Source organism: Tachypleus tridentatus, chromosome 7 (genome assembly GCF_004210375.1).
Source record: "Tachypleus tridentatus isolate NWPU-2018 chromosome 7, ASM421037v1, whole genome shotgun sequence".
In the NCBI taxonomy this organism is placed as follows: domain Eukaryota; kingdom Metazoa; phylum Arthropoda; class Merostomata; order Xiphosura; family Limulidae; genus Tachypleus; species Tachypleus tridentatus.
Window position 1 is genome coordinate 55993078 of NC_134831.1, and position 23958 is coordinate 56017035.

Here is a 23958-nt window from a genome sequence, read left to right on the forward strand (position 1 = left end):
ATTAAATCTCATTGCTGTTATCTTTATCTTTGATATCCTCAATTTCAACAGAATTTAACTCACATTTTACATATAAGACCATTTTTATACCTTTATTTAATACTATCTTCCTATTAAATAACCTGTAATTCTGTATTTCAAATAAACTTCTGTCATCAAAATTGCATTAAAATAGTAACAATTAAGCCTATCCTTATAACTACTTTTGTATTCATTTCTTAAGATTGGAAGTTTGTTTGTTCTAAAATGTGTAAACTTGAATGTCAATTATTAAAAATAACTTCATATTACGTCAGCTGAAAGGGTAAAAGAGACAATATATATACAAGTTCTAAGACCTGTTTTTATGATAATTTCTTGTTTTTTTTTATTCAAAGATTGTTGTTACTGCGTTAGTAAATTATTTATACAGTTGTGCCTAGACACTTTTTCCAGTTCGTATAATGTATGTGCATTTTAAATAGTGTTTTTTCTTTTCAGTAAAGACACTTCATCATTTGAAACAAATATTTCAAAGTTTTTTATAATCTGCATCTTATAATTTATTACAGAATCAGGAAAGTCAAAATTTGATGAGGGTACTGTCATCTGTTCCATCCCAGCTCTGTCAAAAAGAAATCCTAGTTATTTTCATAGTTTTGCAATGACAGAAAACTACTTTGTGTTTGTTGAGCAACCCTTGACTGTAAGTGTAATGAAACTTGGAATTTCTTCATTTACTGGGAGTAGTTTTATGGACTGCATGAATTGGAATTCTAATTGCCAGGTAGAAAATATTTTTTAGCTCTCTATATAAAAATATGAACATTTGAGAAAACTTTTATTATTAAACTTTTTCGTTGTGTTTTATTAAATTAATCTGAAAATAACTAATAATTACAATAATGATAGAAAAAATGATTTATAAACTTTTTTTTATAGTCCAGATTTCATGTGATTAAACGAGCTACAGGAGAAGTTTTTTCAACTGTATATGTTGCAGAACCCTTTTTTATGTTTCATCACATCAATGCTTATGAAGAAAATGAACATATAATAATGGATGCTTGCTGTTATCAAGATGCTGGTATCATTAAGGCCCTGCTTGTGTTGGAAATAGAAAATGGGTACAAAAATAGGAAGTCATATGGTGAACAGATTACCAGTCAAGCACGAAGATATGTCATTCCTCTAAAGATATCTAATGATGTAGGTAGAAATAAGCTGACCCCCATAAACTTAGGATATAGTTATTAGAAAATTAATTTAAATCAATCCAATGATTTTCTGACAGAAAATATTAAGTAATACAAAAAGTTGACTTTGTCAATTTTATATTAATCAGGTTTGAAAAAATGTAATTATTCTATAATTATTCTAGTAATGCAAAGGGGCAGTTACTAACATCATCTAAAGACAGCTACAAATAAAATTAATCAGTGTTGCATAAGCAAAAATTAAAAAGGAAAATCGTACATTAACTGATCTTTGTAAGGTACAAATTATCTTTTAGTGACACCTAAAGAGTAGTTATATATTAGTTTAAGTAGTGCTACTTAATAAAAAACCAAACTATACTTCAATTTAGTTTCATGCCAAACATATTGATTAACATACTTTATTTCATTCATAATTCCATTACATTATTTGCTTTCAAAAGAAATTTAAAGTTCTCTTTTACTTATAGGTTTAATTTATTCATTGAGTGCATGTTTTTTAATGCTGGAAAGTGAGGGTGAATTCACATTTGTATGTTTTTGCACACATGTTTGGAGCCACTTGATAGTGGAATTATTTATTTTATTCTCATTTGACACATTTGAAGTCTTGTATATAGATGTTCAGTCTCTAAATGTGATAAAAAGATTTGTAATTTACATTCATGTTTGAAGGTACATATTAATTCAACTTGTGAATAAAACCATAAGTACAACATGGAAATTACTTAAATGCACCATATTTTTCTACTTTAATAACAATTTGTGAAGGACTCAGTTTGGAGTAGGGTTTATAAGTGGTCTGCCCAGAAGTAAAACATCACTTGTAAATTGCAAACTATGGGTAAAATAACTCAGTATATTTAAGGAAGACATCTCAGAATTGTTATTGTTGATTAAATTACAATTTATGCTACTCTGAAGTTTTAATTATTATGGACATTAGGTTATGAATACTTCAGTGATGAACTTTATATAAGATATATCAAAGCCTCTGTTCCTTCTATACACTACAATTAACAATTAATTATGTAACATATTTAATATCATATATTTATTTTAATATCTATGGTTATTTCAGTTTAACATGTATTAGGAAATACATGTAATGTACATTATTAAATGTGTATTACTAAAGTCCCACCTGTTCTTTAAATCTGTAGAGTATTCTTGAGTGTAAAAATCAACAATATATGATGTGTGTATGTAAAATACCAGTGATTACCAGTATTACTGCCAAATGAAATTTTGAAAACCTCACCTTAAAGCTTATAACAAGTAGCCAGCAAAATGCCAAGAGATAGTTTAACATTGTTGGATGGCTTAAGTTGGTATAACTCTTGGAAGCTATAATTATGATTAACACTTATTAATTGGGAATGTACAGATACTTTACCAGGATTATTGATAGATTTCAAACATTTCAAGTCTCTTAACTTTGGACATTAATATTTTGACAAGGACATTACACATCTTCATCTGTGAACTGTACTGATATCAACATATAATTAAATTGTTTGTCATGAACCATAGATAAAATACTCAGTTTCAGACCAGATAGGAGACTCAGTATTGTTTGTAAGTTTTGTAAAACTTTTGTGTATAAATAATTATTTGTAAAAACCATTACTATAAATTGTATTCTTCTTTGTATACCAAAATATATTTGTGATAAGAAAGACAATTGTGTGTATTAGTCTTAGTTGGCAATTCCTTTAACTTCTAAATTAAAATTAAAATTTATGGTTCTTTAAGATCATATAATGTTAACATAATAAATTGGAGACACATCTTAGATAATTTATAATTTAAGTTATAAATTGGACACTTGTCTGGGATAAGTTATAATATGTAACAATAATAATTTGGCATTATCATGTCCGAGATCTGAATCAGAGACAAAATTTCATTCTTAAATTAAAATTCAAGTCTTGATTAAATTTATATTTAACAATATAAATAAGATTTGATCATGTCTATTATCGAGGTTTTTGGAATCACCCTTCCTGAACAACTAGAAAGATATGACAAAAGCAAATTGCTTGAAAATTGCCAAAATTTTAGAATTAGAAGTTAAGAAATCAGTGAAAGGAATGAACTAAATAAGTGTATTATTCAAATACTAGTTCATGATGATTTTTTGTGTTAGGAAGCATTAGGAGAGTACTCTAGTGTTTCCATTAGCCAATTAGAGTTGAGTGATAGAGACAGGTTAGAAATCCAATTAAAACTTGAACAAATTGAGCTTGTACAAGCCTGTATCAAACCCAAAAAGGAGCAAGCCCATATTGAAGCTGAAAGAGAAAGTAAATGTCTAGTGGCCTAACAAACTTGTAAAAGATGCAGAAAAATAAATTAGCCTAAAATAATTGGAAGTTAGACAAAAATGACAGCTTTGAATACAATTAATATATTAAAGTACCACCATTTAATGAAAATGAAGTTGACAAATATTTTCAAAATTTTGAGAAAGTTGCCCAAACCATGGAATAATAAATAGTTATTATTATTACAGAGTGTTTTAATTGGTAAAGCACAAGAAGTGTATGCTGCTCTTTCTCTCTAGAAGATTGTTCATATTATGATAAAGTTAAAGGAGCTACTCTCAAAGCAAACGAGTTAGTACCACAGGCATATCACCAGAAGTTTTGAGGTTATTGCAAACAAAATAATCAAATTTATATGGAATTTGTCTGTGAAAAAGTGATAGATTAATGGTGTAATTCTATGCATATTGGCAAAAGTTTTGACAAACTAATAAAATTATGTCTAATTTAGGAATTTAAACTCTGTACAAGTCACGATCTCTAAACTTACTTGTAGGACAAGAAAGTTGAAACACTTCAGGAAGCAATTGCACTTTCTGATGATTATACTTTAACACACAAAACCACTTTTTATACAAAAAATTCCAGCCATTTTGACTAAAAACCCGTATCTGTTCATTCCAGTGAAGTTGTGAATTCTTCTAAAAATCCTGCTTCCCTAGATTGAAATATTATTACAAATGGGATAAAACTTCACAAAAATTATTGAGGCCTGTCTACCATTTTTGCAAAAAACCTGGTCATCTTATGTCCAATTGTTGATGTTTGAAAAAAAAAAAAAAAGGAGGCAATACCTAGTGTGTTTATGTCCATGTATGGATGTAGTTTCACCAGATCATTGATTTGGCCATTGATAAATAAACTGATACAGTTAGGGAGGAATTTCAACCTTTTGTATCTGTTGGCTTTGTGTGAACCCATGTGTATTCTACGTGATTTTGAGTTGACTTAATCATTATTGTTAGAAGGTATATTGCCTTTAGATTTGAGTTCTGCCACTTGCAAGTCTATAATTGCTCAGGATATTGAGGATAGCTTTGTTAATGTTCATCTTCATAACATTATTTAGCTTCAGACCTAATTACAACATCAGTTGTGGTTGGAGTAAGACCGACACTTCCATTTAAGGGTGTATCGTTATTGTTGGGAAATGTTTTGGCTGGAGTAAAGTTGTTGCTTAACCCAAAATTGTTAGGAAGCCACTCACTTTTTCATCTAAGAATGTTGTTGTTGTTGAGGAGAATCCAGATGTTCTTCATGTGCTGTGGTTCGAGCTCAGGTTAAGAAATGAAGCCAAAAAAAAAAAAACACTTTCAGAAAATGAAATTGTATATTTGGCTCAGACATTTTATGGATCCAATGGGTATCTTGTGAATAACTGTTCTTCTGACAATCCCTTGGTTAGTAACAATAAAAGACATGAAGAGTCTGATTTAACTGTTGAAGTTCCATGTGTGAGAAGTAACCTGATTGCTGAGCAAGGAAAGGATCTACAGATTTACTCATTATCTAAATATATACTTCCAAAGGATAAACTGGAGAAAGTTTCAAATAGTTAATTTTCAAAAAAGTAACGAGAAAATGGAAAAAAACAAATATGCCAGCTTCTAAGGACTAGGATGTAGCTTATCAAATCATTGTTCCAAAATCATATTATTTTGAAATATTGAAAGTTGCCTATGAACTCCCCATAGAAAGTCATTTAGGTGTTAACAAGATGTGTGACAAAATTATAAGACATTTCTTTTGGCAAAATTTGTCATGATGTTTTGTGAAACATGTCTTACATGTCAATTAGTCAGAAAAACCTAACTAGAAAAGTTTTGTTGCTCTTTTGAAACGTATTCCAGCTTTTAAAGAACCCTTCATTCATGTGATTATTGATTGTGTTGGGCATTTACCAAAAATGTGATGAGGGAACCAGTATTCATTAACTATCATTTGTGCATGCACTCAATTCCTTGAAGTTACCCCCTTAAGAAACATTTCAGCCAAACAAATTTCTAAGGCTTTGATTAATTACTTTACTTTTATTGGTTTGAGCAAAGGAATTCAGTTTGATCAGCTATCAAATGTCATGTCTGAGTTTCAATGGGTTGTTTACCAACTTAGTGCTAAAAAGAATACATCTAGTGCATACCATCCTGAATCACAAGGTGCCTTTTATAGATTCCATTGTACCTTAAAAAATATTATGTGGTCTAACTGTCTCAGTAATGAGAAGAAATTAATTTATTATTATTTGTTGCTTGTGGGTCAATTTAGTAGTTGTTGGTGTTTAGCCCATTGAAATTGGTGTTTGGCCATTCAGTGCATGGTTCTTTGAAGCTGCTGAAGGAACAATGGTCAGAAAATGACCTAAAAGAAATGCACTTAGTGGTTTATGTTTCCTGAGTTTTGGTTTAGATGCTTGTGAATTGGCTTGAGAAATTTTAAATTCATTCCAAGCTGGAATGAAAAACGTTTATGACTGCAAGGTTGAAGAGCATAAGCTCCATCCTGGTGACATGGTCTTATATATTGTTACCCACTACTGGACATCCACTCAAAAATAGCTACCATAGTCCCTATAAGTCTCTTTGACTCAGACATTTGTAAATGTGAAAGTATTGGACATGAATGCAACATCAAACTGAGTAATTCTGACATTCTGATAAATCTTAGTACAAAACTCTAACACTTGCCTCTTAAAGAGAAAAATCATCATGCCAGTTTATTGATTGAATATGAATGTATATTTCTGGATGTTCCTAATAAGACCAACATTGCTGGTCATAATGTAGATGTAGGTGATGCTTGTTCCGTGAAAAAATATCCTTAACATGTGAATCCAGTCAATGCCAATAAAATTCATAAAGGAACATTTTATATGCTGGAAAACAATATTATGAAACCCAGTAAAAGTGATTGGTCTTCTCCTTGTGTACTGTTTCCTAAATTTGATGGTTCAGTAAGATTCTCTACAAACTTTTGAAAAGTAAATGCTTTGACAACTACAGATTCCTATACCAGTCCAAGATTGGAGGATTGTATTGATAAAATTGGAAAATCCAGATACCTCACAAAATGTTATATGCTGAAGAAATGCTGGGCTGTTCTTCTAACTGAGGGTGCAAAAGAAATTTCTGCTTTTGTTACACCTAATAGGTTATGCCAGTATAATATGATGTCATTGGGATAAAAATACTGTCAAGCAACTTTTCATGGAATGTTGAATCAATGTTTCAACAATCTGTTATATGTTGGAATTTATGTTGATGATATTATGATTTACAGTAACAGTGTATTATGTAGTTTTTGAGAGGCATAAGAAAACCAGCATCACTGTAAATTTGGGGAAAAGTGATTTTTATAAAACTAAAGTTGTTTAGTTGGGTAATGAAGTAAACTGTAGTCACGTTTCTCAAATTGAAGTTAAAGTTGATTGCATTGCGAATTATCCATTTCCGACTAACAGAAAAAGCTTGATGAGATTTTTTGGAATGACTGGTTAATATAAGAAGTTTTGTAAAAAAAATTTCTGACATCACTGTACAATTAACAAACTTATTGATGAAAACTTAAAACTTTGTGTGGTCTGAAAGATACCAATCTGCTTTTGAAAAAGTCAGATCTCTTTCTTTTATACTTAACCTGTATTAATGGCTCCTGACTTTGATAAGTCTTTTGCATTAGCTGTTGATGCTACCAATTGTGATTATGGTGCCATACTGTTACAGCAGACAACAAAGGTATTGAACATTTTGTTTTTCTAAAAAAATTGTCACCAAAAGAACTATTCAGCTGTGGAAAAAGAAACACTGGCTTCAGTGTTAGGTTTAGAACATTTCTATGTGTATGATTCTACATTACAACAACCTGTTGTCATTTACACTGATCATAACCCATTGATGTTTATTAAGCAAATGAAGGGCAAAAACAGTCGGGTGTTAAATTGGAGTTTAACATTACAAGAGTATCATTTGAAGATAATCCATGTCAAAGGAGTTGATAACACGTGTATTGGTGCACTTTCATGTGCTATGTAAGTTTAGGATTATAATGTTATTTGCATTGATTACGTTACATACTGTGATGAGTATTGGAGTTGTATAATTCTTCAATAATATATTAGATTTAATGTATTGTTATCAATATGTGTGGATATATAATTAAAAAAAATGGCATTAGACAATTTTATTCCTCCAAAGAGGGAGGTGTAACAGAATTAATATTATAGACTTATTTTGATATATATGTTTGTTTCAGTTTAATATATATTTAGAAATGAATGTAATTTATATTAAATATGTATTGCAAAAGTCTCACTTGTCTTGATGCCACAGTTTTATGGACCTTTTCTTTTGGCTCCTTATATGTGAGACCTCTGTATGACTCCATTTTTATGATTATATATACTTGATACAGTTCTGGAGTCTTTGGTTGAAGGGTCACTTTGGTCCAACAACAGACCACACTTTTTCATCTGGTGTTCCATTTGCTCCATTCAAAGCTGAGCATGGCACTAATTTCTGTCTCCTGACCATCCTCTTGCCTATTTCTTGTACTCTAGTACCAAAATTTGTTGTTTTTCACAATGATACGTGATGTGCCAACAACATTTCCAGTAACTATCTGGTGGGAGTTCATCTGACTGCCTTCGTTCATTGGTGGAGCCCTTTCATATCTGATATTTAGGCTCACAGAATATTGTCAGAAGATTTTGTCATCCCATTTCTTACTGCTCCTTTCTTACCCAGCATACCTGTTCCCCTTCCTCCTCCTCTGGATTCCTTGTCATGCATAGATCTTTCTGAGGTGGTAGAAGACCTCATCACACAACAAGCTGCTGAACCTGCCCCACATGGTTTGGGGGTTTACTCCATCCTCTTTGTGATTCCCATAAAGACTGGGGACTGGAGGCTGGTGATTGACCTGTCCCATCTCAGTCAGTATGTTCATGCCCCATTCTTTACCAAGTAATCTAACTATACTCTTCATTGGGCTTTTTCTCCAGGTCTTTAGATGACCAGGATAGGTTTCTTTAATGCTTATTTGCACATTCCTATCTCAGAGCATTCTTGTCCTTTTCTTTGGTTTGTCCATTGTGGAGTGGTGTACCAATTTTGTGTTCTACCTTTTGGGCTGGTTTTAGTGCCATTTTTGTTTGTCAGGTGATGGAAACCTTCATTCTACATCTTCATGTCCTGGGGTGGGGTTGCACTTTTACTTCCACATGGATGTATGGATTCTTCTTGCTCATTCTGAACAGGAGTTGGCCTCTCATACTCTTACTTACTTCTTGAAGTTGCTCTGTGAGTTGGTTGATCAAATTTAAGAAATCTTTCCTTCATCCTACCCAGTACTTCATTCATTTGGGTATTTTCTTCAACACCCATGTCATTTGGGTCTAACTTTCACTTTGGCTTGGTTCTATGGAACCTGCTGTTTGGAATGCCCTGTCTGCTCTTTCACTTTCTACTCATAAGTTTCTGTTGCTTTTGGTAATGTGGTCTTTGATGACTCCTTTCATACCCCTTGGTTGGACAACCAGCTTCTTCTTCCACAGCCAGATTTACATCTATTCATGAATGCATTCTATCAGGGCTAGGGTGCATGGTTTGGCTACTGAGTAGCTTTAAGTCATTGGTCTGTGAAGGCTCATTCTATTTATATCAACATCCTTGACCTTGTTGAGCCTTATATCTTTTTCTTCCTATTTACAAAGATTTGTTGGTCATGATTCACTCTGACTTTTCAACAGCGATAGCTCATGTCATTTACAAAGGGGAGTACCTAGTCAAGATTCCTGTGTTTTCTCACCTTGGATCTTTTCTTTTGGCCTACAGTTGTCACAATTGTTTGATAGTGTGTCATGTTTCAGGTGCTTTCAACCTTGTGGTAGATCATCTTTCTGATCAGATTGAGTGTTTTTTTCATTCTCTTGTTTTTCAGTAGCTTTGCAAATGACAGTTTGCTTCTTATATCAGTGAATTTGCAACTTCTCTCACTCATCTGTCAGTTTTGTTTTGGTCCCCTGTTCCCCTTCCTTTAGCTTTGGCTGTAGATGCCTTCAGCTATGGTTGGTCAAATAAGATCCTTTATGTTTATATGCCTGTCTGATTATTTCATCAGGTAGTTTCCCTCGTCCAGGCAAATTCCTTCTGATTATTCCTTACTGACTCACTCAACTGTGATTTTCTTAACTACTCTGGTTACAGTTTCTCCCTCCCATCCCTATCCCCTTATTTCTCATTGTCCTTTGTTAATCAAAGTCACTGGTCTTTTGTTTCACACTTCACTTCCTCCATCTTCATACCTGTTTCTTTTCCAGTCTGTGATGATCATTTTACAAATAATGAAAGGAAGAGAATTGCAAGCCTTTGATTATTTGAATTATTAAGCTTATTGTTCATCCAGGGATATATATGTATTTAAAACAATAAAAGTTAACTTTAGAATGCCTTGAAAGTAAACTTTTATAGTTATAATGACTAAATGTAGCCCATTCTACAGTCTCGAGTAACTTTGGAAATTATGGCTGAATATAAGAGACTTATTTGACTTATTCTTATGATTTCTGTGTTTTCCTTTGTAAAAATATAACTACCATTGAGAAGTATTAGAATACAACTGGTCAAGGTGCTTAGGTATGTATTTTATCATACCAGGAAGAAAACCCTAAAACCAACATTGTTCAACTTGAGGGCTCTCAGGCAGAAGCTTATGTGCAAAAGAATGGGGATGTGTTTTTGAAGTATGAAGAACTCACAGAAAAAGGTAATTTGTATATGTCTTCACATATGTGGGTATCAAACATTTACTGGTGTAAACTTGTTTTATTTATAGTAGAATTTGTTAGTCTATTACTACCAAGACTCAAACAACTCACCTTTCACATACCTTGTTCATTAAAAAGAAAAAGTCATTATTTTTATATCATACAATAAAATTTTATGCATAGTTTTCAAATATACTAAAATATTTTGAGGTGTTTTTAGAAAGGTATTTCAACACAGATTTATAAGAGATTAAAAGACATTTTTAACATAAAGGATAAAATATCATTTATTTTTACTATCATGTAATTGATACTTCTGATACCGTACATTACCTCTTCTGACAAAAATAGTTATTATTGTTCAGCAGTGCCCTCTATATACAAAAAAAATTGTTTGCACATACCACAAGTCTTAAAATTTCCACCCATCTGAAATGTATCTCACATGTGACTTCTATTCAATTCTACCAAACTATCATTTCTCATTTTGGCAGTGGTAGTGTTATAACGTTTAGTTTGTGCTCATTTCAAGTGTTTTATTTAACATTTTTTCCTGTATCTTTGTATTAATTCCTCTCAAGAAGTTTACTCTTTATTATAAAATAATGATATTTGTAACTTGTTGAGTTGTTCCAAAATGGAATTATTTTATATTTCTCTCCACTTATGGAACATATTACTTTATTATGAAAACTTATTTTTTTCTGCCAACACAGTTGTGTTTGGTTATTTATTTTGCATTATGAATTCTACACTACCTCTTTAGATGTTTTATGCTCTATAAGCACATCTACACAATTATTGGGAAGGTTTTTCTCCTTCACTTTCTTGGGAGAGTGAACATTCATTGAACTGGCTTTCATCAGGCCTTGCCTTGAGTTTGAAGGTCAACACATTTAAATACTGTCTTCTGACTTTGGAAAGGTAAGACATTCTACTGTTATTATTTGTGAATAATTTTATTGTTAATATTATTATCTGTAGTTATTTGGGTTCCATGACATAAGTGTTATTAGAGTGGTTAATACTTATAGTCAAGTTCGGGTTAGCAGTTAATTTTAGTTCTGTTATTTTTCCCATATCAAATTACTTAGGCTTATCATGGTCTTTGCCATTTTAGGATTACCCATAATTCATCTTAATTGTATATCAGTCAATAGTTTAATAACATTGTTTATTCTTTCATACATTACAACTTGTAAAAATATTTATATTACTACACATTTCATTAATCATAAACAATCATATCTATTTCATTTTCTTTATTGTTTATCTTTTATCCTACTTCCTATTCACTTGGTTTGTATGGAACCTTTAAGCCAGAGTTCTAATATTGTACATACTTATTGTTCAGTTAAGGTTTTATTTTAGTGTGTAGTAATACACTTTGTCCTGTACTGTTCAATAAGGCTTCACAAATCTTTAATCTTTGGATTACCTTTAGTTCTACTTCTGGATTAATCAATAATTAAGTTAAACTTCTTGTTCAGTTAGGCTTAATAAGTGTGTTATTTTTTATTTATCCCTCATTCTGTTTGCAGTTTGATCACTAACTAAGTTTAATACCTTTTCTTCAGCACAAAACCTCACATATGTATGTTTATTTCACGATACATTGTCTCAGCATTTCCACTATATTTCTGTTTCATTTTATTTATAGTTTATACTTCTTATAGTTGATCTTGTTTAGTTTATAATTTTTACTAATTACTATTAATTTTGTTTAATATATAGTTTCTTTACTTATTATTAATTTCGTGTGTGAGGGCTCCTGTAGGTCAGATCTACCATGCTGGCTCCCATTATTGTTCACCTTCCCATTTTCAGACAATACAGATTTTATAAGTTTTTCTCTACCTTATTATGGGTTGCCTTCCAGGCCTCTATTACACAATCCTACTCTCACTTGAATATTGTTACCTGGTGGCCATCTTTTGCATTGTAGTTGACTGCTTAACTGTTTGATCTTCATTCTACCCTTACATTTTGGATGTAGTTGACATGATCCATCATGCCCTAGCCACTCTACACCTGAAGGCACCTCCTTTAATCCTATATTACATTTTCCAGGATTCAAGTTAATAAGTAACGTTTGGCTCAGATAACTATCCTGCCATAATTCTTTCCCATTTGGATGTGAACTTCCATCTTTCCACTCATGTGACACTTTTCTGAAATGTTTGAAGAGTATACCTGGATCAGAAGTAGTGTGGTCTCCTACATATGATCTTTTGACAGTGAAGATTTCCTCATGGGAAGTGTTCTTAGGATGCTTTTCAAGGATGCTTCTTTCTTTCCCTTGCACTGGTCCCACCACCTATCCACTGTGGGATTCTAGCTATTTATGTGAGAAGAGGGTATGTACTGTATTGGAAGTTATAATTTTCCTATAACAAAAATGTATTTCCAATTGATAATTACCTCCTCTCAAACTTCCCACCTTTCCTCCTTGTGCTTCCATTTTCTGCCAACTTGAAGTGATAGTTTAGTAGAATTTAATAGAGGGACTTGCATGCATCAAGAGAGTGTGACACTCCCATTGATGGAAGGTAATTGCATGATAATTTGAATGAAAGATACAATGGAATGTTTTTGTTCCTAAAACTTTTTACTTAATTTACATAAAATTGTGTTGAAAAATTTATCTTGGTTATCACTAGATCAAAGAAAATGTTGTCATCATCTGCTCAAATATAACTAGTTATACAATGCTAAGCTATTCTTTCTTTATTATGGATCCCCTTGATCAAAGCCTAAATAAAATAGTGAAAACCAGACCATTGGTAAATGACTACATCTTGAAGATTCTGAACAGCAATCTTCAACTTCTTCAACACCTATACCTCATTTTCTGATATTACATTCTTTATGAGAAAAATCTTCAGGACAAATGTTTCCCTTTTTTATTTAGAAGGGACTAAAGGAGCTTACTAGCTCTCCTAAGTCAGTCAAAAAACTACATTCTGGAGATATTTTGGTGGAAACATCCACTCCTAAACACAGTGAACTCCTCTCACATTTGAAGGCCATTGGGGATGTACCCATTGAGGTAACTTCCAGTGCTACTTTGAATTTGTCACAAGGAGTTATTGTTGAGAGGGATTTGAAGAACATCCCAAAGTCAGAGATCCTCACTGGTTTCTCCACCCAAGGAGTTTCTGCAGTAAGGCATATCTACACTCATAAAGATTGAATTGTGAAGCTGACCAGTGTCATAATTTTGATGTTTACATTACTACATCCACCTGCCACCATCATAGCAGGTTATCTAAATTGCAAAGTATGACCTTATATTCTGAACTCTAACACGTTTCCAGTATCAGCAGTTTGGTTGCTCAAAGACATCATGTCGTGGTTTCTTGATTGTGCTTGTTGCAGTGGCAAGGACCTTAATGCTTGTGAGTGTGAAATAGACCCTCATTGTAGTGGCCCTCACCCATCTGACTTTCATTCATGCCTTAGGTGGGTGGTAGAAAAAGAGGTACAGTGTTTGTAAATGGTTCACAACATTTCTTACCCTGAGGATCAAAAGTTACTGCCCACCACTCTATCTCTAATGTATGCTTCTGCACTCTGTTACACTGCTACAGTGTGAGTGCAGACAGATCTCTCTGTGTCTCCAAAGTATTCATTTTCAAACCATGTGAAAAATCTTTTACCCTCTATGGTTAAGAAAGTCGGTGGGTCAACATCAACACACATCTCTGTCCCTACCATTCCTTCTAGCAATTTTGCTGGATATTTCTTGCAGATAGCCTAGCTGCTTTGTGCCATAAAACACTAAATCAACCAACCAACCTTCTAGCAGATCCCCAGATCTACTTTGGTTCTGAGTTTGGGTGTTTCCTCAGGTTCATCTTCTTCTCCGGCCTTGAGATGTGGAACTGTCAAGGTTTTCACTCTAATTTAGACAATATCAAGGCATTGTTTGATTCTTATCATCCTGTATGTCTTTCTTTACAAGAAACATTTCTGAAACCTGTTGATACAGTCATTCTTCAGCAGTTTTCTTTGTACAGATATAACAGGTTACTTGATGGATGAGTGCATGGAGGAGTGGCATTGCTGGTTGATCAGCATGTCCATACCCTGTCTTTGCCACTCGACATACCCATGGAGGCCACAGCCATCCATGTTTTCTGTGGTCATAACATCATTGTTTGTTCTCTCTTCCTGTCTCCTGAGAAAATCTATGATCAATCAGACCTTGATGTTCTTGTTAAACAGTTGCCATCTCCATTTCTAATCTTGGAGACTTTAATGGACATAATCTTCTCTTAGGAGATGCTGATATTGATGATAAGGGATGCTCTTCTCTCTTCAGTATTGCTGTTTATACTTATTTTCATGCACCTAGTCAGCCTTTTACTGCTATTGATCTTTCAGTTTGCTCCCCTTCACTTTTTTCTCACCTGTGGGTAGAGGGCAGTGATCATTTTTCTGTTAATTTGAGGGAGACTGGCCATGGCTGATGCCACCTGACGTGCATGCCCTGGTGGAAGCTGGACTGAGCCAGCTAGCCCTCTTTCAATGCTCTCTCAGAACATGATTGTGCTGTCATTTGTAAATCATCAATAGATGACTGCATGGCAGCAATGACTGACTGTATTATCCAGGCAGCTACTCGACGTATTTCTAAAGCCTCAACACATTTTACACAGTATCCTTGTCCATTGTGGAATCCTGCCTGCAACATTTTACGGAAGGCTCAAAAATGGGCCTGGGATACCTTTCATAGGTATTCCACACTTTCAAACATCACTTTTCAGCAGGCCCATGCAGGTAAGATGTTAAAGCCAGAAGGAATCTTTGATTAAATTCACAACTAGCAGTATTAGGAAGGTCAGAGTACAGTATAATTTTGTCCCCCCTTTCAGTCTTGCTCTCTGATGTCCAGGAAATCGTTGATGCCCAGAGCATTTCCTAGAGTATCAGCAAAAGCTTTTGCTGGGTATCTAGCACTTCTGCTTCATCCTCCACCTTAGCCATCAAGACTTGGGCAGTGTAATCACCTCTTTCCTTTTGGACTAGTTGTCTGTATGACTATAATTGCCCCTTTACACTGGAGGAACTCAAGCATGCTCTTCATCAATCTAGCAGTACATTGGTTGGACCTAATGATATACTCTACAAGATGCTGCACCATCTCTTTCCTACTTCTCTTGCTATTCTTCTGGTTATTTTTAACTAGTTTTGACAGGAGAATGCTTTTCCTGATGCTTGGCACCAAGCTGTTTTCCTACCTTTCTCTAAGCCTGGGAAGGATCCCAAGATTCCTTCAAACTACAGATCAATTGTTTTGATAAGCTGTCTCTGTAAGACCTCAGAAAGGATGGTTAATGCTTGTCTTGTTGTGTTCCTTGAATCAGACAACCTCCTCTTGCCTACCCAGTTCCAATGACAGCACTCCACTGTGGACCACCTGATTCAACTTGAAATGTCAATCAGAGAAGCCTTTCTCAAGTGACAACATTTTGTGTCAGTATTCTTTAACCTTGATAAGACTTATGATACTACGTGGAGGTATGGCATTTTGAGAGATCACTGTTCATATGGGTTGTGTGGCTATTTTCCCTTTTTTAAAAAAAAGTTTTCAATGGTCAGGTGATTTCAAGTTTGTGTAGGTTAGACACTTTCCCATTCTTTCCTACAGGAACTTGGAATTCCTAAGAGCTGTGTCTTGAGTGTCACAATTTTCAGTACAAATATTAATGCCATCACTGGACAACTCTCTCCTACTGTTAAAAATGGGCTCTATGTCAAAGACTTCCAAATCTTGTGGCAGTCTTTGAACATGAGGTTTATTGAGCGACAGACTGTCTTCAGTGTTTACTGAAGTGGACTACAGCAAACAATTTTAACCTTGCTCTCTCTAGAATCATTTGCATGCACTTTTGCTGCCAGCAGGGTATCCACCCCAATCCTTAACTCTGTGTCTGTGAAGTTGTGCTTCCCCTGATCCATGAAGCAAAATTCTTGGGGCTTATTTTTGACCATAAGCTGACCTTTATACCATATATGAAGCAGCTACAGGCCAAGTGTGCAAAGACACTGAACCTCATTCATGTTCTCTCTTCCATCGCTTGGGGAGCAGTTCAGTTTTCTATGCTTAAGATCTATCATGCCCTCATTTGATCAGAACTGGCTTGATTCTAGACCCTGCTTATCATCAGGGGCTTCAGCTCTGTACTGGAGTTTTCTGCACTTCCCCAGTCCAAAGCTTGTACACAGTCTCGTGAACCCCCTTTACACCTCTGCTGTTTGCAACTGTCTTTACTGTATGCTTCAAAACTTCAATCCTTACTACAGCATCCCACTTGAGGTTGTATTTGGGCATGCTTTTTCAGAACAGATGGACTGACATTGTTCCTTTTGTTCTTCATATCCAGGTGCAGTTAGATGAATTGGGTCTGTTCTTGGATGACACTGCTGTATCCACTGGTCAGCCCATTCCACTATGGTTTATTCCCATCCCTAAGTGTGACCTTTCTTTGAGTCATCTGAGAAAGGTACATACTCCCGACTGTAAGTACCATCTTATATTTGCTGGACATCTTTTGAACCACTCTTCAGTTACTATTTTTACAGATGGTTTAGGTGACTCTGTGAGCTCTGCCATGGTTAGTTGTGGTTAGGTGATTGCACACAGAATCCCCTCTGCAGTTTCTGTGTTCACTGCCAAATTGTATGCCATTTCTCTTGCCCTGGATCATGTAGAAGATAAGCAGTACTCAAATTGTACTATTTATACCATTTCACTTAGCTCTCTACTGGCTCTGGAATCGTTTCAGGTTAGTTCTCACCATTTTCTCATCAATATTCAAAACCGACAGGCCCATTTCACTTTAACATCTACCTCTATCCAATTATTCTGGATACCAGACCACATTGGTATTTGCGGGAATGAGTCTAATCTGTCTGCTCTGGTGCTACCACTGTCGTGCCTGTTCCAGTTGACAGTCAACTTGGAATGAGCAATATGATAACAAACTCTTCAAGATAAAATCTTCTATTGGACTTTGGCCATTTTGTTTCCATAAGGATCAGAAGGAGGAAGTTGTCCTAACTAGACTATGTATTTATCACAGTTTTTTTAACTTTTTTTTTTATCTGGGGACTGATGCATCAATGTGTTGTCTGTGCGACACTCAAGTCACAATTGTCTACATTTTATGCAGTCATTACAACTTTAAACGATAGCACCATTTTAGACATGCTTTGTCCACAAGTTTACCCCTGACACTGGACAGTGTCATTTGCCATGGTGACACTATTCACCTTACAAATGTTTTTAATTTTTTTAAGAGCCATTGGCTTTTTTAAAGCTAATTAATTTTTTAATTAAAAAAATTGGACTTTTAACATGATTCATTTTTACAAATTTTCATAGTTTTACTTTGTTTTAAATTTTTTACCAGTTGTTTGACACATATAGCCTAGTTGCTTTGCACTATAAAATGCCAAACAACCAATCAACCAGATTTAATGGTTAAATTATAAGTTCTTAGATCATATTAATTTGATATTTTTTCCCTTGAAACTATAAAGTAAAGAACAATTTGAAATATTAAGATTCAAAAATAGAAATATAATACCACAATTTATATTCAATGTTTTAAATCTGATTGATCAATAAGAAGTAAAAAGTAGCAACAGGTCAAATGTGATTTTTAAACATTTTAAATTTATGAAATTCTTTCACTGTTGAACCTTAAAATCATTGGAGTCAGTTGTGATGTTTCAGTGGTAACTTTGTACAAGAGAAAATCCACTTCATTAGTTTTTCACATAAGACTTTGATTAAGTATAGGATTTGATAACTTGCTTTGAAATATGCAATGAAAAACTCCCAAATTGCTGTTTTAGTATTGATGAAACGTATTCCAAAAGCAAAGCCAACTTCACTTTCACTAATTTTTTGCCTTCTTTAACAATCACCTCTATGGCTAAACTGCCAATCATTCAGTATAGATCTGTCTAATTATCTTTTACTTCATGTGCTTTTGTATTTTCCTCTCTATATCTGCATGCATTTATAACACGTGACAGAAAACTCCAGAAATATCTAGTCCTCTAGTGACAACAATATTATACACAATGAGAAAAACTTGTAAGCTTAAAGTAAGATGACATCAACAGTACTATGAAAACCTAGTACAAAAGTTAAACTGCATACACAAAGTAAGACAATAAGCTCTCTTCAAGAGAATTATTTATTTTTTCTTGTTTCACTTAATACAAAGTCTGAGTTGACATTTGTCCTTGAGGGCTTCAAGACATAGAACCTGTAATTCTGGAGGTGCAGTGCCAACTGAATGATCTGTACACTGTTAGTTATGCACCTCTAGATGAATGCAGTTAGTTGGTTGTCCATCTAGAGAATAAACTCCTTCCTGTACAGGTTGTGCAGAAACTTCAGAGTGGCAAATATGGTGGCCAGACACTTTTATTTATCACATATAATTTTTCTCCCTACACAATAGTTTTTTACTTATATATGTTACTGGAAACAGTCTATCTTCATGCTCTTGTAGGAGTACTGCTCTACATCCAGTGTTTGAAACATTGGCCAGAACAATGAATGGTAATTTTCTCCTTTCCCATGACTAGCTGTCATTCACAAAGTAGCAGTTAGATTGTATGTTGATCAATCCTGTTGTCCTCACTCATCAAAAAAGCTATCTTAAGTTTCTTTAGGTTGTCTTCCATCTGGCTCTATGTGTCAGAATATCATCCACATAATGCTTGATGTTGGTATTTTTTTTTACATCCTCCTCATTATGTGATTGAATTTTGCTGCTGAGTTAACTAATTCAAATTGCTTCCTCTTAAATTGGTAATATCAGTCTGATATTACAGTAGTGACCTTCTTATTAGATCCTCTTTCTATTGGGGTCTGCCAATAACTTACCGAGGTTGATCTTTGAAAAGAATCTAGCCTCATCTAGTTTTGCAATGATAGCCTCCAGGTTTAGAGTTGAATGTAATTACAAGGTTTAGCTTCCTGAACTCTATGCAGAAATGATTTGAGCCATCCTTCTTGTTCATGATATTCAATGATGAACAATAGGCTGAATTTGAGTACTTGATAATTTCAACTTATAACATTGTTACAACTTTCTGCTTTATCAGGTCTCCCATTGCAAGAGCATTTGATATAGCTTCTCCTTGGCTAGATTCTTGGTCATGGTCTTGTGTTGCACAAGATCTGTTTTGTTTGGTTTATCTGTGAAGATACTTGCATACTAGCACAGTAGATCTAGTAGTTCTTTCTTCTGCTTGCCAGTCAGTTCCTCACTTATATTGACATCTTTGTATTTTTTCTCTCTATCCAGTTTCCTTAGATCTAACAGGTCTTTATATTTTTCTGTATTCTGGTTCTGCATCTATGACAGCCATTCCTGCAGCATTCATCTTTGCCTCAAGAGCTGCACTTATTAGGTTTTATTTTTCCCTTTCCAAATACATTTCAACAGATTGGCATGATAGATCTTGGTCTTCCCATTTACTTTCCAATTGTATCCTATTCTGTTAAGAATTTCCTGTATTTCAAAAGGTCATTTTCACTTCAGGAAGAGTTTGTTGTTGTCTGTGGGTAACAGAGCTACCTTATGCCCAACCTTAAAGCATCAGTGCTTGGTCATCTTGTCATAAAAGTGTTTTTGACTGTCTTAAGCTGCTTACAGTCTCTCTTGAGCAAGTTTACAGGTCTCTTTCATTTGATTTCTGAGGTCTAACACATACTGATATGTGTTCCTTACATATATTTTTTCTTCTCCTGCCACTGCACATTTTACTGTTCTTTTGTACAGTAGCTCAAAGATTGAAAATCCTGTACTTGTTTGTGGGACATCTTCATAAGAAAATAATAATGCCTGCATGTCCTGTCACAATAACAATCTCTCTTCACATACATCCTCTTTTTTATGGTCCTTAGGACTCTGTTAATTCTCTCACAAGGTCCATTACAATGTTTGTAGAAAGGTTGTACAAGGTGATAAAGAGCTACCTAATACAGATTACTGTACACACCTTTTGCATTAGTTTTGAAGTAAATTGGACCCATCTGTCACTGAGGCCTTCTTTTGAAAAGTTCACTCTGCAGAACACTTCCAAGAAGGCTTCTTTCACTCTTTGTTTGTGTATTCAGTGGTGCTGTGGCTTCTGGATAATATATTGCACAGTCATAACTGTCAGCACACACCAGTTGCTCTTGTCAGAAACAGGTGCTAGTAGTTCAATTACATTCATAGCTACTCTGCTGAATGGCTATTCTATAAAAGATATTTTATCTAAAATCTTGTCACATTTCCAGTTACCCCTGCTCAATGGAAATTGCTGCCAGTTCAGTCTGCAGTATTCTTTGCACCTAAATGTCTTCCTCACAACTGACTCATGAACCAACTTCATCATCCAAGTTTGGTATTCCATTGGTACTATGATCTGTTTAACTTTTCCAATATAACTACCTTGATGGATTTGATACAGCACTCTCTTCTGGTTTTCTGTTGTTTAAGACTGTGTGAGTGCTTTCCCAAAGTTTCTGCAGTGAAGAATCCTTCTTCTGTGCTTCCTTCAGTTCTTTCAAACCTGTATTTGGGATGCTGCCTTTTGGTACTTGCAGGGGCTTCATGTCTTGTTTGCTCTTTTTTTTCTTGAGAGCCTTGTATAAATTTAGGATTTGATGTCTTGCTTCAAAGTATGCAGTGAAACTTCTAAAATGTTGTATTAGTATTGATGAAAAGTATTTCAAAAGCAAGGCCAATCTAACTTTTTCTGGCTTCTTTAGAAATTGCCTATTATGGCTAAACTGCCAGTCACTCATTCTAAATCTGTCTAATTATCTGTCACTTAACTTGCTTTCTTTTTTCCTTTCTGTACATGCAGGTATTTATAACATGTGACACAAAAATCTAGAAATATCTAATCCTCTAATAACAACATTATACACAACAAGAAAAACTCGAGTAAGATGACATCAACAATATTATGAAAACCTAGTACAGCAATTAAACTGCATACACAATATGTGACTTGCATCAAGTTACTTAAAGAAACTTGCCACAACTTTTGTTTTTAAAATAAATAACTTTTAACACTCTTGTTATATAAATTTAATTATTATTAAATATTAAAGAACTAAATTAACTAAGTAATAACCCATAAACTAAACACTCTTATATATCAAACACAGAACAACCTTGAACTTACAACTTAAAGTAAACTTTTGAACATTCATTGTATATTGGTCAATATAACACTGAAAATTGGCCATCTGTTGGAAAATTGTGTAGCAGAAGGCAGTAGACTCTCATCCAAATCTTGATACAAGTTTTGGGAAGAATCCATTTTCAGAGGAAGATTTCTGTGCAAGAGATGAATTGATGAGTATAAAAGCTGTAACTCTCACCACAACAGTGATACAAATGATGAGAACAAATTCTCAAATAATTTCTTTGTGAAAGGTGAACTGATGACCATGAAAGTCATGTTGATCAAAAATTCTTAAACTACATTATCATTGAAAGACAGTCTCTATCATTTGCAAGATACTTTGATTACTAAAAAAGCCACTACTATCTGTTTAATCAACTACCAACTTTAGGGTTAAGTAACTTAAGACAGGTATTAGAACCACTGATTTAAAGATCTACAAGGAATGTGTGAGTGATTTAAATGGAAGTTGACTGGGCTAATGATGGCTGGGTTTGATGTTAAAGATTTATATTTCCTTTTTTAGTGAGTGCAACATTTTAGCATTTTGGTTTTTGGTTTATAATATGTAAAGATATGTTTTAGTTATCAATAATCCTTCCAAATAAAAGGTAAGAGTAAAAAAATACAAAATATTTATAATGCTGTAGATTATATGTATGTTTTAATAGATTCAAAGTCTGAATTAAAATAAACAAACAAACTAGAATTCACTACTGACACAGTAATTTTATAGGATTTTTTGGTTTCAAATTTGTTTTAAATTTTTATTTTAAGAGTTCTGATTAATTAAATTCAACAATATCATTAGGTCCAGTACTTTGTGAATTACCAAGGATTAACTATGATGGGTTCAATGGAAAGAAGTATAAGTATTTTTATGCTACTGGAAGACTACCAGAAGACTTACAGACATATTTAGTAAGTATTTTTAAAGTTTTAATTTTATATTCAACTTATCTGTTAAAATATTTATGTTAAAAATATACTCTTCAAAAAAAGAAATGCAAAAGGGATATTTTTGTTATTTTAAAGAGAAATATATGTAATAACATTACAAGCTCAGAGTATGTGATGTTACACGTGTTAAGGCACTGACTGTCAGACCAAAATGACAATAAAAGTTGTGCACTTTGAAAATGGAGGAAAACATCAGATTTTTCGCTAAAACATATTCGTGTCCAATAAATTTGTTTGAGAGATCTGCACGTTCTGCAAGTGCAACATGTGCAAAATCCCTATAAAAGTGACGGGTTCTCAGTTTCCATAGCTCAGTGTTAAGCCACCAACACGCAATACAGTTACGCCAAGACTGACTGAAGCACAATGCAACAATGCCATTGGTCACTTGGAAGCAGGCGAATCTCGATCAGATGTTGCCAGAGCTGTGAATGTCCACCCAAGCACCATCACAAGGCTATGGAATCGTCACCAACAACATGGATCAACTCGTGACCATCCACGATCTGGCAGACCTCGTGTAACCACGCCCGCACAAGATTGCTACATCCGGTTACGTCACCTTTGGGATAGGACCACCACTGCGACGTCTACTGCCTCAACCATACCAGGGCTGCGTAGGATTTCCGATCAGACCGTACGCAACCGTCGAGAAGATTCTTAGGCCCCATGTGCAACCAATCATGGTGAACGTCAACGATGTTTTTCAACATGACAACGCCCGTCCTCACACAGCTCGACTTACCACTGTCTTTTTGAGACACCACAACATCAATGTTCTTCCCTGGCCCTCCAGATCACCAGATTTAAACCCCATCGAACATCTTTGGGACGAGTTGGACCGACGTCTGCGACGGCGACAACCTCAACCGCAGACTCTACCTCAGCTTGCAGCAGCTTTGCAGGCTGACTGGACAGCCATTCTACAGGATGTGATTCGTCATCTCATCGCTTCCATGGGCAGGAGATGCCAAGCAGTTATTGATGCTCACGGGGGGCATACTCTTTATTGATGTTGAGTGACGTTAAACTTCAACTAGTGAGCGTGGACTTCGCCTTTGCAGACTTTGGATGTTCAGCAGTGAATGTGCAAAGTTTCATACATGTGATACAGAACCACCCAGAATAAACTTGTTAACAATATGTCTCAAATTTTGCCTTTTGCATTTCTTTTTCTGAAGAGTATATATTTTGGTTCCTGCACTGTAAATAACAGTTGGAGATCAGATTGCGTCTGAAAAAACTTGAGTACGTATAATGAATGTGTATGTTTTAACGAACACAATTACTTTCATTCAAACAAATTATCTTTCTGATTGGGAATAACATAAAACTTCCTTACCAAAGCTGTTAATAATTAAGTGCTTGAGTAAGTACTTTTTATTACCATATATGAGAACATTAAAAGGAACTAAAAAGAATTCCTAGATATTTGGTGTGGTCCTAACAAAGTCTTGAAGTTTCTTGTTAAATTACTTCTCCGTCTGTATAAGAACTTAAC

General features: G+C 34.4%; 1 protein-coding gene across 4 annotated transcripts in view; it reads left to right on the forward strand.

The window, feature by feature from the left end:
* LOC143255708 (carotenoid-cleaving dioxygenase, mitochondrial-like) overlaps positions 1 to 23958 on the forward strand; it is a 69006-nt gene that overhangs the window by 34798 nt on the left and 10250 nt on the right. For 2 of the 4 annotated variants that reach the window (XM_076511783.1, XM_076511782.1), the window contains exons 5-8: positions 552 to 766; positions 922 to 1188; positions 10174 to 10282; positions 22309 to 22418. In XM_076511783.1, the coding sequence (XP_076367898.1) occupies positions 552 to 766; positions 922 to 1188; positions 10174 to 10282; positions 22309 to 22418 (701 nt within the window). Of the gene's footprint in view, positions 1 to 551; positions 767 to 921; positions 1189 to 10173; positions 10283 to 11049; positions 11208 to 22308; positions 22419 to 23958 lie in introns of those variants that run through there. The other 2 variants (XR_013030800.1, XM_076511784.1) reach the window with 2 other exon arrangements.